This window comes from Panthera onca, chromosome B4 (assembly GCF_046562875.1).
Source record: "Panthera onca isolate mPanOnc1 chromosome B4, mPanOnc1 haplotype 2, whole genome shotgun sequence".
In the NCBI taxonomy this organism is placed as follows: Eukaryota; Metazoa; Chordata; class Mammalia; order Carnivora; family Felidae; genus Panthera; species Panthera onca.
The window spans coordinates 131776403-131792674 of NC_138345.1; the positions used below are offsets into that span (position 1 = coordinate 131776403).

Below are 16272 nucleotides of genomic sequence, written 5' to 3' on the forward strand. Positions count from 1 at the left end.
GGACACCCCGCCGCGCCGGGCACCCCCATATCTCTCGGTGGTAGAGGCCGGGGCGGGGCTGCGCGTGCGCGCGCGGGTGGGGGGCGGAGCATCCCGGGAGCCGTGGTCGCGGTGGGTGACGCGAGCCTCTGCAGGCGGTTTCCGGCAGGTATCTGGCTGCGTTTTGTCCCTGGTCCCTGGGGCGCGACTGTTCTGAGCCTGGCGTCGCTCCAGGGCCCGAGGAGGGATGGGACGCCCGGGCGTGCTCCAGGGGACCCGGGGCTTCCCCGCCGCTGGAGCGGCCCGAGGGCGCGGCACAGGGGGCGGAGGCTGGGTTCATCCCAGGCCGGTCTCCGCACTTCTCGGAGCTGGTTTCCTCGGTGAGAAACCAGGGTGGTAGTTCCTCCCCGTCAACCGGCTGGCTGTGAAGAGGGTTAGATGAAGGCGTGCGTGTGAACGTTTGTTCTCTACGGCTAGTTGAGTCCAGCAGCCTCGGGTGGCAGAGTATCTGCGCGGCGCGGCTCTGAAATCTTTGAGGGACGCATATCTCTTCGAGAATCCAATGAAAGTCAAAAACTGCCCCCTCACCTTCTTGTTAGGTGAAAATAGGATAGTGTGTGTTGTGGTCCATTGCAAACTGTAAAGCATTGCACAGTGATGAAGTGATTATTGTCATCATCGCAGAGGAGTAGACCTTATTTGAAACCCAATTCCACCACCTTCCCACCGCGTGATTGGGAGCGAGTTACTTCTCTAAGCCTCCGTGTTCTGATCTGTAGACTGGGACATACTTCACTTCATCTATTTCTCAGGGTTGTTGTGAGCATCAAATGCTCACAGCTTTTTATAAACACCAACACACTATAACAACCTGTAAGTGGGTAACTGTTGTTATCTCTGATTACAAATAAAGAAGCGGGGGGGCGGGGGGCAGAGAAGATAAGTTCTGGGGTCCCACTGGGGCTGAGTGGCAGAGCCATGACTGGAACCCAGATGCTCTTCCTCCACTTCCTTAGAGCTGAGCCCTCTCTCCCCAGGGAGTTTCACTAGAGAGACAGCTGCCTTGGGCCCCGGGGGTCAGCTGGAACTTCTGGGTCCACACTAATGTTCCAGGATCCTAGGGACTCAGCCACAGTTGTTCGTGGATTATTGGTACTGACTTAAAAGGCAGCTCCACCAGACCCTTCCTTTTCCTCATCTGTAATATATTGATGATCGTTCTCTGCTTAAGGGTTATGAGAATGGATGAGGTTGTGAGGGAATTGCTCCTGGTAAAACCCGGAGAAATAAAGTAACTTGGCTAGGGTTTAGCAGGCAATTGAGGGGCAGAGCCAGACCTGGAACTCCAAGTTGCGTACAAGTGATACACTCAGGCATGACTGGAGGCTTTGCAAGAGCAACTTGGCTAAGTATTTTTCCTTTTTCAGATGTCTCCAGATGCTTGGAAGGGCAGGTGCTGCCTTTTAGCTGTTTTTTGTTCTTTTGTTTTTTTTCCATAATTAACATGAATATATTACCATTGTAGTAATTTATTAAATCCAGAAATATATTCCTTTAATCTAATTTGATATTATAACATGGAATTGCCACCACTTGACCATTTTTTACCTATAAAATGACAATGTCACCTAAGCCAGCCATCCCATTCCCCTTCCCACATTAAGCATATTGAGCAGTTTGGTGTTTCTTTCCAGATTTTATTTTGTTTTGTTTTATTTAATTTATTTAAGTGAGAGAGAGAAAGTACATAAGCAGGGGGAGAGAGGGGGAGAGACACAGAAAGAGAGAGAATCTTAAGCAGGCTCCACACCCAGCACACAGCCAGACATGGGGCTCAATTCCATGACCCTGACATCATGACCTGAGCTGAAATCAAGAGTTGGATCCTGGTGCCCCGATTTTCTTCTATTTTTTAACGTGCACACCTACATTCTTGCCTTTTTTTTTATTTCTGTCTTCTCTTATACCATTATAGTATACACACTGTTCTGTAGCTTGCTTTTCTTTTTTTTTTAATGTTTATTTTTGAGAGAGAGACAGAGTGCAAGCAGGGGAGGGACGGAAGGGGGTGGATAGAGGATGCGAAGTGGGCTCCCTGCTGACAGCAGAGAGTCTGAGGTGGGGCTCGAACCCACAAACCATGAGACCATGACCTGAGCCAGAGTCGGATGCTCAACCTACTGAGCCACCCAGGTGCCCCTGCAGCTTGCTTTCTTAATGGTAGAGTATGTTGGGTTCTTTCCAGGTCAGTCCATATACAGCTGCCTCGTTGTTTTTACTTGCCCTGTAGCATTCCATTGTAAGAACACAACAGTGTATTTGGCTGTACCAACCATTGGTAGACATTTTGGATTGTTTCTTTTTTTTCACTGTTACCAACAGTAGGGAATTTTTTTTTTTAAGTTTTTAAACTTATTTGGTGAGACAGAGTGTGTGGGAGAGGGGCAGAGAGGGAGAGAGAATTCCAAGCAGGCTCTGGGCTGCCAGAGAACCATGAGACCATGACCTGAGCTGAAATCAAGAGTCAGATGCTTAACTGACTGAGCCACACAGGCGCCCCAACAGTGGGGAACATTTATCTGTACCTGTCCAATTCTTTGTGGAGGACAAACTTTTAGAAGTAAATTTGCTGGCCAAAAAGTATACACATTCAAAATTTTGCTAGGTTGAAGCGCCTGGGTGGCTCAGTGGGTTAAGCATCCGACTCTTGATTTCGGCCCAGCTCACGAGCTCACAGTTGTGAGATTGAGCCCCATGTTGGGCTCTGTGCTGAGCATGGGGCCTGCTTGAGATTCTCTCTTCCTCTCTCTGTCCCTACCTTGCTTGTGCATGCGTTCTCTCTCTGTTTCTCTCAAAGAATAAATAAATGAACTCTAAAAAAAGAAAATAAAAATTTCCTAGGTTTTGCCTAACTGAAAAAATTGTAGCATCTTATGTCTCCACCTAGAGAAAATGAAAAGTGTGGGTGCCTGTGCGGCTCAGTGGGTTGAGTGTCTGACTCTTGATTTAGGTTCAGGTCATGATCCCAGAGTTGCGGGATGGAGCCCCGCATCGGGCTCCACAGTGGCGTAAGGTCGACTCATCTGTTTGTACCCGTGACTTTTCCTGACCCTAGGAGAAGGGAGCATTGGCCTTTCCTTCATCCGGCCAAAGATGCCTCTCTTTGGAAATACGTTCAGTCCCAAGAAGACGCCCCCTCGGAAATCTGCTTCTCTCTCCAATCTGCATAATGTGAGTATCACTACTGGGCCCATCCCGGTGTGCAGTGTGGCTGAAACATCAAGCCTGGTCCCTGATGGGAAGTGTCGTCCTCCAGAGGCACACTTGTAAGGAAGACATCCTTCTAATTCATATTATTGCTATTGCTGAAAACCTTTTTAACTCTTGGGGCTCCTGGCTGGCTCAGTCTGAAGAGCGTGTGACTCTTGATCTCAGGGTTGTGAGATTGAGCCCCATGTTGGATGTAGAGATTACTTAAATAAATAAACTTTTTTTTTTTTGGTTGTTTTTTAATTTTAGAAAGAGAGAATGCAAGCAGGGGAGAGGGGCAGAGGGAGAGAGGAGAGAGAATCCCAAGCAGACTCCATGCTCTGTGGAGCCCAATGAGGGGCTCAGTCCCACAGCCCTGGGATCATGACCCCAGCCAAAATCAAGAGTCAAATGTTCAACCAACTGAGCCACCCAGGCATCCCAAATACATAAACTTAAAAAAAGTTTTTTAATGTTTGTTTATTTTTATTTTATTTTTAATGTTTTTAATCTTTAATATTTTCTTCTTTTTTTTTTTAATGTTTATCTTTGAGACAGGGAGAGACAGAGCATGAAAGGGGGAGGGCCAGAGAGAGGGAAACACAGAATCTGAAGCAGGCTCCAGACTCCGAGCTGTCAGCACGGAGCCCGACGCAGGGCTCGAACTCATGGACTGTGAGATCATGACCTGAGCTGAAGTCAGACATTTAACTGACTGAGCCACCCAGGCACCCCTAATGTTTGTTTATTTTTCAGAGAGAGAGCACAAGCAGAGGAGGGGCAGAGAGCGAAGGGGACACAGAATCCGAAGCAGGCTCCAGGCTCTGAGCTGTCAGCACAGTGAGGCTCGAACTCACGAACCGTGAGATCATGACCTGAGCCGAAGTTGGACACTTAACTGACTAAGCCACCCAGGTGCCCCCAAATAAATAAACTTTAAAACAAAACCAAAAATGGGGTGCTGGGTGGCTCAGTCTTAGGTTAAGCGTCCAACTTCCGCCCAGGTCATGATCTCGTGGTTTGTGAGTTCGAGTCCTGCATCCGGCTCTGTGCTGACAGCTCAGAGCCTGGAGCCTGCTTCGGATTTAGTGTCTTCCTCTCTCCCTGCCCCTCCTCCCCTTGTGCTCTGTTTCTCTCAAAAATAAATAAACATTAAAAAGAATTAAAAAACAAGAAGAAAAACCAAGAACAAGAACATTTTTAAGTCCTGTTTGGAAATCATTGTCAGAGCGTGTTCAAGAACCTAGTAAGACAGTCAGTCTCATCGTGATTCGGGCTCCAAATGATACTAGCCAGCTCGCCTTCAGTTTATTCCCAGGACTTAGCCAAGAATCCATTTTAGTTGTGTCTAAGAATCATACTCATTCTCAAAGGATGATGTTCTGCCACCGTTAGTGTCATTCCAGGCTGTGTGGAAGCTCTAGACAGCAGCTCCTCAAGGGCAGGGCTGGTCACATTCACCTTGGAATCCCTCGGCCTAGTCCTGGCGTGGCGTGGCTGCTGAGTGAGTCGTGGAAACTTTGAAAACCATGTTACAGACCAGCTATGACTGACTACTGATTGACTGTTAGCATTTCATGCCTTTTTTGTGACCTGTAGCCCCCCATGGTGAGCAAGCGATCACCTCGGGGCTTATTAACCTTTAAAAAGGATTTTCTACTTTATTAAAAATGTATGGTAGGATTTCTTAAAACTGTTAAGTGCCAAGTAGACGTCAAATAATTCAAATTTCGATATATGTAGTTTTTCTGGAAAACCTGTATCTTACAATAAGGTGGGACGTTTCTTCCCTCTTAGAGTTTAAAAGGTTTTGTTGTGGGGCGCCTGGATGGCTCGGTCGGTCAAGCGGCCAGCTTCAGCTGAGGTCATGATCTCAACGGGTTTGTGAGTTTGAGCCCCGTGTCGGGCTCTGTGCTGTCAGTGAGGAGCCTGCTTCGGATCTCCGTGCCCTCTCTCTCTCTCTCTGTCTCTCTCAAAAACAATAAGTAAACATTAAAAAAACAGTAGGGGCTCCTAGGTGGCTCAGTCAAGTGAGCGTCCGACTTTAGTTCAGGTCATGATCTCATGGTTCGTGAGTTCGAGCCCCACATTGGACTCGCTGCTGTCAGCACAGAGCCCACTTTGAATCCTCTGTCCCCCTCTCTCTGTCCCTTCCCCGCTTACATTCTCTTCTCTCAAAAAAAAATTTTTTTGGGGCGCCTGGGTGGCGCAGTCGGTTAAGCGTCCGACTTCAGCCAGGTCGCGATCTCGCGGTCCGTGAGTTCGAGCCCCGCGTCAGGCTCTGGGCTGATGGCTCGGAGCCTGGAGCCTGCTTCCGATTCTGTGTCTCCCTCTCTCTCTGCCCCTCCCCCGTTCATGCTCTGTCTCTCTCTGTCCCAAAAATAAATAAAAAACGTTGAAAAAAAAAAATTAAAAAAAAAAATTTTTTTTAATTTATTAAAATAAATAAAAGTTTTTGTTGTTTTGTGCCTTATCGGATTTTCTGACTTTTAACAAAAAGTTACGAAGTGTGCGAGGTAAGGATTGAAAAAGGAAGTTAGTTGCTGGCATACAAATACAGTTAGCAGGAGAGTCACTGGGACTGGGGTCCTCCGTGTGCTTCCTGAAGCCTCCATGCAGCGTCTCGTCCACAGCTGGACCGGTCAACCCGGGAGGTGGAGCTGGGCCTTGACTATGGAACCCCCACTATGAACCTGGCAGGGCAAAGCCTGAAGTTTGAAAATGGCCAGTGGATAGCAGGTGGGCTGATTTCCTGCCGTTCTGTCCAGCACGATTGTGGAAGGGAAGCCCCCATGTAACTAACTGCTCGTTCTGTCCTTCCCCAGAGATGGGGATTAGCGGGGGTGTGGACCGGAGGGAGGCTCAGCGCCTACGCAGGCGGAACCAGCAGTTGGAGGAAGAGAACAACCTCTTGCGGCTGAAGGTGGACATCCTGCTGGACATGGTGAGGAGGGTGGTGGGGAGGGGCGCCTAGGTTTTCCTTGTGGGGGGGCTCCACGGAGAGTCACTGCATCCAGCTGACTCCTTTGGAATGCCAGTTTGCCCAGGTAAGTTGCTTTGAAGCCAAAGATACAAATTTTTTTTTTTCACGTTTATTTATTTTTGAGACAGAGCATAAACCGGGGAGGGTCCGAGAGAGAGGGAGACACAGAATCCAAAACAGGCTCCAGGCTCTGAGCTGTCAGCACAGAGTCCGACGCGGGGCTCGAACTCACGGACTCGAACTCACGGACCGCGAGATCCTGACCTGAGCCGAAGTCGGACGCTTAACCGACTGAGCCACGCAGGCGCCCCTGAATCCAAAGATATAAATGAGAGAGTCCCTACTCTCAGGGCCTCACTGTCTCGCAGGGAGATGGACAAGAAACAAAATGACAGTGCCTGGGGGCAAGAGTAACAATTGGAGTGTGCGTAGGGCCTGGCGCCAGCACAAGCGAAAATAATTCTATCCAGTCAGGAAGGTGTCACAAAAAGGGATGTTTGAATTGAATGTAGAAGGACCAAGGGAGGATTGGAGGGTGGGAAGAGGGCATTCCAGGAAGAAGGACCGTCTGCTCGTGGCCCGAAGGTGTCCCATATCCAGCGGGCATTAGTGAGTGTCAGACCTGCCGAGGGGCCCGCTCTGTGCTAGTGTCGGTTTCCTGTGGCTGCTAAAAACCCCGCGGGCTGCTGGGACTGGGGGTGCCGGTGAAAGTTGGCCGGGAGGCAGGCGCGCCTCTGCTGTCACGGTTAAGAGCGTGCGTTCTGGAGCTAACCTGCCTGGTTCCTTGCTCGGCTCCACCACTGGCCATGTGACTTCAGCGTGTTGTTTACCTGCCCTGTGTGAAGAAACTTAGTTTCGTTGTCGAATAGGCACAATGATAGGATCTGCCTCATGCTGAGTTAATCACACAAGCACCTGCAATAGTGTATTGCTCGGAAGGGCCGCTCGTATTTCACGGGAAGCTGACCTCCACTCTGGAGAGTAAAGCTTCTGTCCCTGTCTTGAATGTCTTCCACCTTCTACTCAGGGGCTTTCTCAAGCCCCCTGAAAGACCCTAGTAAGAAAAGTGGCATTCTTTTTCGAGCATTTTTTCCCCCCTGATCACCATTATGGGAGCCACAGCTCAGAAGCTACTCAGACTCTTATTTCTTTCGCCTTAGAATGGTCCATTATGTGCCTTTTTCATCCCCTGAGGCCTGCCGTCTTCAAGGCAGTGAACTTGGTGCAATCCTAGGTGACCAAAATGTGGAGAGGGTGGACTGTGATTAAGTACCGGAGGCCCTGGGTTGTCAGGGGGGTGCATTCTGCCCGGGTACAAAGGGGTTCCCCTCGTGGGGGCCGTCAGTGGCGTGCGAGGGTAGGGATGCTCTCCCCACCGCGCAGAGCTGCCCTCGCAAACCTGCAACAGCCCCGGAAGGTCCTTCTTGGTTAACGGTCCGCTGCCTCACTTTCAGCTCTCTGAAACCACCGCCGAGTCCCACTTGATGGAGAAGGAATTGGAGGAACTGAAAAGCACCAGCCGCAGGAGGAAATGAAGACCCTGAAGACATTCGCTAGGAGGAAAGGGAGAAGCCCACCGATCAGAGGAGGTGGATGTGGCCGAGGGGTTTTTCTAGCCGAACTAGTGGACCCGAGTGTCCTATCACGGGGCCAGAAGGCACCGGCCCCCTCGGTTTGGCAGTGGGAACACACTGGTGGAAGCCAGGACTCCCTCCAGGCCAGGGCAGTCCTAGGAATGAGCCCTGGGATGCTGTCTAGTCACTCCATGTACGAATGCACCTTCCCAGGTTCGCCCTCACCGGACTGATGCTGTGGCCGAAGCAGCTGAAGTTCATTGTCTCCCCCCTCACGCTGGTGTCCGGGGTGTGGCACCAGTTCTAAAACGTCCTGCCTCAGGGCCCTTGGATGAGCAGCTCTCCTGGTCCTCCGCCCCCCCACCCCTCCCCCCGGGCCTACTCGCTTTGTCCTTTGAAGAATACTCAGTCCCCAGATCCACAGCCTCTTCTGGCTTCAGCTTGTCAGTGGCCAGCACCAGCCTTCCACGGGCAACACTGCATTTTTGTGCTACTTTCCTGTTTGCACATTTTTCTGAAAATTAAATGCTGGTATGTAATCTGTGTGTGGCCAAAGTGACTGAAAAATGAAAGCAGCAGCTCTTGAAGAAGCACATAGAGCCTGGAGTCGAAGCTTCTGTTTCGCCATCCAGAGACCGAATTTTTGAGTTGTGGGGAAACGCCACCACGGCAGGAAAAGCGCTCCAGCTTCCCGGGCATCGGCAGAGGCCGACCTGGAACAGAAGCGGTGTCCCTGCCCAAATTCTGCTGCAGCCCTTCAGAGATTTGCCACCAGCCTGGACCTGGCAGGGACCGAGCGGTCGGGGTGGGAGGCTGCATTCCTAGAGTGGGAATTTGCACCCAAGTCCATGTGAGCTGCTCTGGTTGGAGGAGGGAGTCAGTGAGAGGGAACCCAGCTCCACAGTTAAAGGGGAGGGCGCCAAGACGGGGACGGAGTCCAGGGCTTTAGACTGGGGATGGCCACTATGGTCAATAATTTCTGAAAGCCGGTGACTCGCCTAGGACAGGCCTCAGCACTTTGCCCCTGCTCATTTCCTCCCCTGCTCAGCCCCGCGAAGCAGGGACCGTCAGCACATGTCCTTGCAGGTAAGGAGCCAGGCTCCAGGAGGTTCAGAAACCGGTCCGGGATCGCACAGCAGAAGCGTGGGAGCCTGTGGACTCCTAGCTCCCGGTAAAAGGGAGGGGCCGGGTGGGGCACAGCCTCTGTAGGAGGCTGCTGTCCACAGCCCACCCTTAGGAACAGCTTTAGGGGAGACGGATAGAAGCTCCAGCCCATAAACCTTATTTTCCGATAGAGAAGAACTCTGAAAAAATTAGGGGAGGTTACAAAGACGTGCGGGCTGTAAGTCTCCAGGTGCAGATATTGGGAGCAGTTGGGGGTTGGCACTTCCTAGGGCAGCATCGTTGGCAACCACTTCCTGAGTGCCTTTGATGCCAGACAGCCTGTTGCTAATTCTCAGGATTCAAGTTTGTCATCGTCCCCTGCTCTGACATGAAGAAACGAGTCCGGCAAGGCGACACAGCTGGAAGGAACGGAGCCCAGGCTGAAACCTTGGGAATCATGAGGGACAGGATTGGGTGTCAGTGATGTGGGTCCCCCTCTGCACCCCTACTGGCGCCGGAGGGGGTTGGAGTCACTATGTGGGACCGTTCTGCAGTGAAGGAGGACTTTTCATTTGTTTAATGTTTATTTATTTTTGAGAGAAAGAGAGAGTGCAAGTGAACGCCAGAGAGAAAGGGAAACAGAGTCTGAAGCAGGCTCCAGGCTCCGAGCTGTCAGCACAGAGCCCGACGTGAGGCTCAAACCCATGAGCTGTGAGATCATGACCTGAGTCAAAGTCGGATGCTCAACCAACTGAGCCACCCGGGAGCCCCAAGAAGGACTTTTATTTTGAGTGAAAAGGCAAATAAGCCATTGGTGGGTTTTGGGCAGAGGAGTGTTACGATCAATTTTTTTTTTTTTTTTTTTTTTTTAATCCTCTGGCCAGATCCTCTGCCTTCTGTGTGGAGAAAACAGACTGAAGGGGGCCAGGCTGGGACAAGACAGGTGGCAGGAGAGAAGGTGAAGTGGTCAGATTCTGGACTGAATTGAAGGTGACACCCGGCAGTGTTTGGTGTTTTTCCTCATCGAGGTGCTATATTCTTTCAAGTCCCTACCTTCCTTTTGTTACAGTTTTATTTTTAAATAATCTCTACACCCAACGGGGGGCTTGCACTCATAGCCCCGAGCTGAAGAGTTGCACACGGTACCGACTGAGCGAGCCAGGCACCCCCTCAAGTTCTTACCTTTCTAGTCGGATCCATCCTTCAGGTTCTGGTTAAAATTCTTCCTCCTTCAAAGCCTTTATTAACCAAATCTGCTACTTGGGGGACACCCAAAGAAACAGTACTGTCTACTTGACGGTATCCTTTGTGATCTACAGCAACTTCTGGGACTTTCTGGGCCGCATGTCTGGTTAGGGGGAGCTGTTACTGAGGAGCTTCGCGAGAGCTCTGGGGGCCTGAGGGAGCAAGGGCAGGATTAGGGGCAATCAGAGGAAGTTGTACAGTTTGAGGCCTCGCAGGGGGCCCCCACCTGCACTGTCGCACAGATAGGGGCTGATGGGAGGGGCTTCCAGCTTTTCTAGGATTCCCAAAGGGATCTGTGCCCGTCCATTGACCCACATAAAGAACTGTTACCGATTTCAAATTCTGATGGGCCGGAAACAGGAGAGATGGAAAGCGTGGACTTGGGGGATGGGGTAGGAGAGGACCTGGAGGCTGGGGTTCTAGAACACCCCATCTCCTTCTCCATCCGGGTGGCAGAGTCACTTTGTGCCTGCATGGGGCATCCACACTCACTCGTTAGCACCTGCACTTGTGCGTTACTCTTCGACGGTGACCCCTGGCCTGGCACCGTCCTCACCCTGTCTTCTTTGCTGATTCTGAGCAGTTCTCCTTGAAGCCTTCAGTGAAGCCACCCTTCTCCGATCCTGCTTCTTCCTCTCCAGCAGCTCCTCGAACCTCTTGAGGTGGAGGAAGAAGGTCCCCCCCCTTTTTTTTCCCTGATAGTTCTGCTTTTCTGCTTGTCTTTACATTTTCTTCTATTGTGGCAAAATAACAAAAATTACCACCGTAACCATTTTTAATTCTACAGCTCAGCAGTACTGAATACGTCCATCGTGTGCCATCATCACCGCTGTCCCATCTCCGGACACTTCAGCCTGTAAACTGAAACTCTATACCCATCAGACAGTGACTCCGTTTTGTAACTGAACCCAAGTTCGTGTGCCCGATGTGCAGCAAAGCTGATCGTTGAGACAGATCTCTAGTGGGCAAGGAGGCAAGAGGTTCTTCTCGAGGCAGCCACATGAGGAGATGGGAAAATGAGCCTCAAGTCGGCCTCCCTGAAGCAGGATGGCCAGGCATTTTTTAAAGGCAAGTAGAAAAGGGTGTGGGTAAGGGGAAGGAGAGAGGAGCTTTGGGACTCAAAATCAGATAAAGGAAGTTAGGAGGTAGGGGAAGGTTAATTTCATTTTGTTGGGCTCCAAGGGGAGGTCAGTGTCCTGACTGGTTCTAGCTGGCTTCTTGACGAAAACCTGAGTTCCTGCAAAACGACTAAATTAACCATTCGGTTATCATGGCATGACTATTATCGTACAGGAACATGGTGGCAGACAGCATTCTGAGCACCCCCAAGCAGGTTTGGGGAGAAGTTGCAGCTGCCTTGGCTGCCCTGTTAACTCTTTGGTTATGGGTTTCTGTTTCCTCTCCCCCAGCCCCCGGCAACCACCTGTCTACTGTCCGTGATTTCGCTGTACCTTTAAATGTCTGATCCCACAGGATCCTGGCCTTTGTCTTCCCTTCTCACTCTGCCTTTTCTAGACCATCTCATCTGTTCCCAGGGATCTGAACACTCTGCACTGCATGATTCCCTTTTTTCTTATCCCTTTGCAGAGATAAAATTACTCCCAAGGTTTTTTTTATTATTCTTAAACATAGGTGTTTTTTTAAAAATGTTTAACGTTTATTGTGGGAGAGATAGAGTGAGTGAGTACATGGGCAGAGAGAGATGGGGAGAGAGAGAGATCAAGCAGGCTCCACACTGTCAGCACAGAGCCCAACGTGGGGCTCAAACTCAAGAACCGTGAGATCATGATCTGAGCCGAAATCAAGAGTTGGAAGCTTAACCGACTGAGCCACCCAGGTGCCCCACATAGATTTTTTTTTTTTTTTTTTTTTTTTTTTTTTTTATAATTTTTTTTTTTTTTTTTTTTCAACGTTTATTTATTTTTGGGACAGAGAGAGACAGAGCATGAACGGGGGAGGGGCAGAGAGAGAGGGAGACACAGAATCGGAAACAGGCTCCAGGCTCCGAGCCATCAGCCCAGAGCCCGACGCGGGGCTCGAACTCACGGACCGTGAGATCGTGACCTGGATGAAGTCGGACGCCCACCCGACTGCGCCACCCAGGCGCCCCTAGATTTTTTTTTTTTTTAAATCATGTATTGTTCTTGTGAATATAAACAAAATTAGTTGGTTAAAGTTTTCCTAAAACTTCTCCACATTAGCATTACGACTTTCCAGTTGGAGGCATTAATGCCTGTACCTTCCACGTAAGATTGCCTTCTCTAGGGGTGCCTGGTTGGCTCAGTTGGTAGAGCATGCAACTCTTGATCTCAGGGTCATGAGTTCAAGCCCTAGGTCGGGTGTGGAGACTACTTAAAAAGAAAAAAAAAAGATTGCCTTTGAGAGCGTTGGTCTTCCAGCATTTCCTAAAGAGCCCACAAGAGAATCAAAAGCCATTGGTACTGGGCTCTCAACCTGCCCTTGCATTTACATAGTGCTAGCCAACTTTAAGTAATTTTAACATGCAAAAAAGCATAATTCATAAGTATCGATAATACAAAATGAAAATACCCATGCGAACACCGCCCTGATCAAGAAATGGAATTTTACCAGCACCCCAGAAGCCACTCCCCTGCCCCTTACCAAATATTCCCCACTCTGAGCTAATCAAAGGGAATCACTAATCCTCACCATAGATTGGTTTTGCCTGTTTTTGAACTTTATGTAATGGAGTAATACAGTAAGCAGCCTTTTGAGACATAAAAGCTTTTTGTAGTCAGTGTTGCCCTTGCTCAAAGATGAAAAGGACCAAGGCCTGTTAGGGGAGGAAGTGCAAACCTACCTGCCCCTCATTATGTAAGCACGGGACAAAGGACAACATCGTGCATCAGACAGAGATTTGGACCGTCCAGTCCTGAGATTCTCTGATTCCGGGGTCAGCTGGCTAAAGTGTGTATCGAATTACTACCCTTGTATTTAAGGTGCAGCACATTATAAAAAGAAGTATTTAATCCATCATAAAGGCAAAAAATTAAAATACGGGTAACGCTTAATGCTAGGGACATTGTGGGGGAAAAGGACACTTCCATTTACAATTAGGTAAGTATATGATCTAATTTTGAGGACGGTCAGCTAATACCTACCAAAATGCTAAATGTTCATACTTTTTGGCCTGCAAACTTCCTCCTAGAAATCTATCCTCAAGAAAGACTTCCAGCAACTCTGTACTGAGCCTCAACTTCCCCGTTTCTTAAAACAGGGATGATGACAGTACATGGCTCAGTGGGTTGTTGTGCCAAGCAGATGAGTACACACACACACACACACACACACACGCTGCCTGGTACTCAAGTATTTAAGTGGTAACTCTTGCCTTTGTCTCAGTACATTGGTACTGTTCGCTTGACGTTTTCACAACAGATCGATAAAACCTTCAAGTATCGAACTCCTACCAAAGAACACACCCCTCGGGGAAACGAAGCTGGATTTTTTGTTTGTCTCAGTGTGACCCCCTGGGAGCTTACTGAAGTGCAGGTTTCTGGGCCCACTCTAAATGAAAAGAATTACCGCGGAAGCACCGCGACCCTATCCTTGAACAAGCTTCCCAGGTATTTCTTAGGAAGTCGCCGCCGCCTCGTTGGCCGAAAGCCGGTGGAGTCCGCCAGCCAGACGGTGTCGCTCTTCCCCAGCACTTCAGCCTCCGGCTCCCGGAAGAGCAGCTCTGTCCGCCGGGGAGGGGGTGGTGCTGCACTCGCCTCCTCTCTTCCGCTTCCGGTGTCCCCCTGCAGCCATGGCCGCCGCCGCTGCCGGCCCTGGGGCGCCCCTGTCCCCGGACGAATTGCTTCCGAAAGGCGATGCCGAGAAGACTGAGGAGGAGCTGGAGGAGGAAGACGACGAGGAGGTACTGGGGCCCTGCGGTATGAGGCGGAGTGCAAGGTTACGGGCCGGGAGCGGCCCGCACGGGGGTGTGAGCTCCGCGTGCTGCGGGATCCGGGCGAAAGCGCGTCGCGGAGCCCGGAGAGGTCGGAGGGGAGGTGTCTTCTCCGGGAGGCGGGGTTAGGGCCCCCAGTGGGCCGGAGCGGGCTGCCCTAGCTCCAGGGGGTGGTTGCCATTGCTTCGATCGAGATCCGCGCCGCCTCCACCACAGCTAGATGAGACCCTGTCGGAGAGGCTGTGGGGTCTGACGGAGATGTTCCCAGAGAGGGTCCGGTCCGCGGCTGGAGCCACTTTTGATCTCTCCGTCTTTGTGGCTCAAAAAATGTACAGGTAAGGTCCGAGGGCAAAGACGTTGGGGTGTGCCTGGGGTGACCGAAGTGCTGTGAATGAACATGGGCTTTGGAAGTAGCAGAGCGGGGCTGGAGGCCAACCTGCCACCTAGATCACTGAGTGAGTGACCTTGGACTGGTCTCTTAACCTTTCTTGATCTCCACGAATTCTTCCGTAAAGTGGCGATTCCTGTGGGGCAGGGTCGTTGTGAGGATCGTTTCACGTTACGCGAGGTAATTAATGTGTTGTAGAAGTAGCTTCGTAAGAACTCAGGAGGATGTTAGAACGGCTCTCGCTAGGTCAACAGCCGGCAGAACTGCCCGTCCTGTTTCTGGTCCGAGTGTGGTGCACGTGTTGGGGAAAGAACGTGCCTTTCAAAAACATTGGCGTGGGAGAGGTTTGGTTACTGGGCCGTTCTTGGTGAAGAAGAACACATCTGTGTTTGTGTCTTGCTGTCACGCTCACACCCCGTCTGCAGGTTTTCCAGGGCAGCCTTGTGGATTGGGACCACTTCCTTCATGATCCTGGTCCTTCCTGTTGTCTTCGAAACGGAGAAGTTGCAAATGGAGCAGCAGCAGCAACTGCAGCAGCGGCAGGTGAGCCCAGAGCCTTTGCCTGCGCGGCGGGGCAAGGTGTTGATTTTCCCCAAACCTGCGTAGACCCGCGGGTAGAGACTGGGATCCAGCCCACGCTCTTTTAGGTGCCCACGTGATCGGCAGTGTTGGCAGACCTCCTCTGCCCCGTCAGAGGGAAAATGCGATCCGGAGGCTCGTCCCCTGCCTTACACCTCTCCTTTTCTTTTCCAGATACTTCTAGGGCCCAACACAGGGCTCTCAGGAGGAATGCCAGGGGCTCTACCTTCACTTCCTGGAAAGCTCTAGATTGTTACTGCTCTATGACTTGTCTTGGTGGGACGAGTTTGAAAATTCAATAGTGTTGAACTGCTGATGATTTGGATTCTTTTCTCTTTTCCTTTTTTTTTAAACTTTGGCACATTGATTTATCTAAACCTGGAGAGAATTCTCCCCAGTGCGTCACGGAGACTCCCAACTTGCAGCTGTGCCCTCCACGCTGTCCCCACTCTGATACCAGAGTGCAGCAATGCAGACGGTTACTCCAGCTCTGGCCATTCCCCCCCCCCCCCCCCCCTTTCACTAAATCACTAAATCACTCGTGACCGGAAGATCTCAACTATCTGATTGTGGCAAAGGAACCGATGCCACTGGGAAGGACGTACCCCTGACCATTTTTGTTTTTAAGCATGGAGATGTTGGGAAGGGACATGCACACAGTATGAAATACATAATGCCGTTACAGCTGCAGTGTAAAGCAGCCACTGTGAATGTCTGGGGTGGAAAGGAGGGAGGGCTGGGCAGCAGCTTCGACCACGGGATGGGGACTGTGGAGGGCAGAGAAGAGCTCATTTTCTCTGCCGGTTTTGGCTATTAGAGACCTGTGTGTGTGTGTCCAAAAAAGAAAAAAGTGCTCACTTTTTGTATTTAAATATTAAAAATGATTCCGACAGAAAGTGTCATCCATGTACTTGTGATACACACCTTGAGGTCACGTCCTTCGACTGCCCCTTGCATTTCCTCTCCGAAGCTAACACCACTGTGTGACACTGTTTGACCCCTGAGGCCCAACAGTGGAAAACATGATTCACTTTGGGCTAGGAACCTCTTTTTGTTGTTGTTGTTGTTACAGATTTTATTTTTTAAGTAATCTCTACAGCCAACCAGGGGGAGCTTGAACTTAACCCCGAGATGAAGAGTCACATGGTCTTCTGACTGAGCCAGCCAGGTACCCCAGAAACCTCATAATAGTAATCTTTGCCCTGAATTCAGGCAATCATGTTCAGATCCACCAACAAAGGATTGGGTCCATGTATTGTAC

At 50.4% G+C, this 16272-nt stretch overlaps 2 protein-coding genes and 1 long non-coding RNA gene across 4 annotated transcripts; 2 read left to right on the plus strand and 1 right to left on the minus strand.

Moving 5' to 3' along the window:
• The first annotated feature begins 59 nt into the window (after positions 1-59).
• Positions 60-8324, plus strand: CBY1 (chibby 1, beta catenin antagonist). 2 transcript variants are annotated; one of them, XM_060656335.3, is made up of 5 exons: positions 60-148; positions 3095-3210; positions 5862-5967; positions 6054-6172; positions 7666-8324. In XM_060656335.3, the coding sequence occupies exons 2-5, from the start codon at positions 3133-3135 to the stop codon at positions 7744-7746; spliced, it is 384 nt and encodes a 127-aa protein (XP_060512318.1). In that variant the 5' UTR covers positions 60-148; positions 3095-3132; the 3' UTR covers positions 7747-8324. The 2 variants fall into 2 exon arrangements, with proteins under 2 accessions (XP_060512318.1, XP_060512317.3); XM_060656334.3 differs by lacking the exon at positions 60-148 and adding an exon at positions 161-359.
• Positions 8325-9735: 1411 nt separating this feature from the next.
• Positions 9736-11228, minus strand: LOC145715626 (uncharacterized). Its single transcript, XR_014137985.1, has 2 exons — positions 10627-11228; positions 9736-10286 (listed from the first exon to the last, which is right to left on the minus strand). It is a non-coding gene; the product is annotated as an uncharacterized LOC145715626 (long non-coding RNA).
• Positions 11229-13862: 2634 nt separating this feature from the next.
• On the plus strand, positions 13863-15907 carry TOMM22 (translocase of outer mitochondrial membrane 22). The gene is made up of 4 exons (XM_060656336.3): positions 13863-14014; positions 14261-14379; positions 14858-14975; positions 15186-15907. The coding sequence occupies exons 1-4, from the start codon at positions 13904-13906 to the stop codon at positions 15258-15260; spliced, it is 423 nt and encodes a 140-aa protein (XP_060512319.1). The 5' UTR covers positions 13863-13903; the 3' UTR covers positions 15261-15907.
• The last annotated feature ends 365 nt before the right edge of the window (positions 15908-16272 follow it).

Coding starts and splice junctions, on each gene's coding strand:
- TOMM22 (XM_060656336.3), top strand. CDS start 13,904: ATGGCCGCCGCCGCTGCCGGCCCTGGGGCGCCCCTGTCCCCGGACGAA. Junction 14,015..14,260: donor AGGAGGAAGACGACGAGGAG/GTACTGGGGCCC, acceptor CCTCCACCACAG/CTAGATGAGACCCTGTCGGA. Junction 14,976..15,185: donor AGCAACTGCAGCAGCGGCAG/GTGAGCCCAGAG, acceptor TTTCTTTTCCAG/ATACTTCTAGGGCCCAACAC.
- CBY1 (XM_060656334.3), top strand. CDS start 227: ATGGGACGCCCGGGCGTGCTCCAGGGGACCCGGGGCTTCCCCGCCGCT. Junction 360..3,094: donor TCTCGGAGCTGGTTTCCTCG/GTGAGAAACCAG, acceptor TCCTGACCCTAG/GAGAAGGGAGCATTGGCCTT. Junction 3,211..5,861: donor CTCTCTCCAATCTGCATAAT/GTGAGTATCACT, acceptor TCTCGTCCACAG/CTGGACCGGTCAACCCGGGA.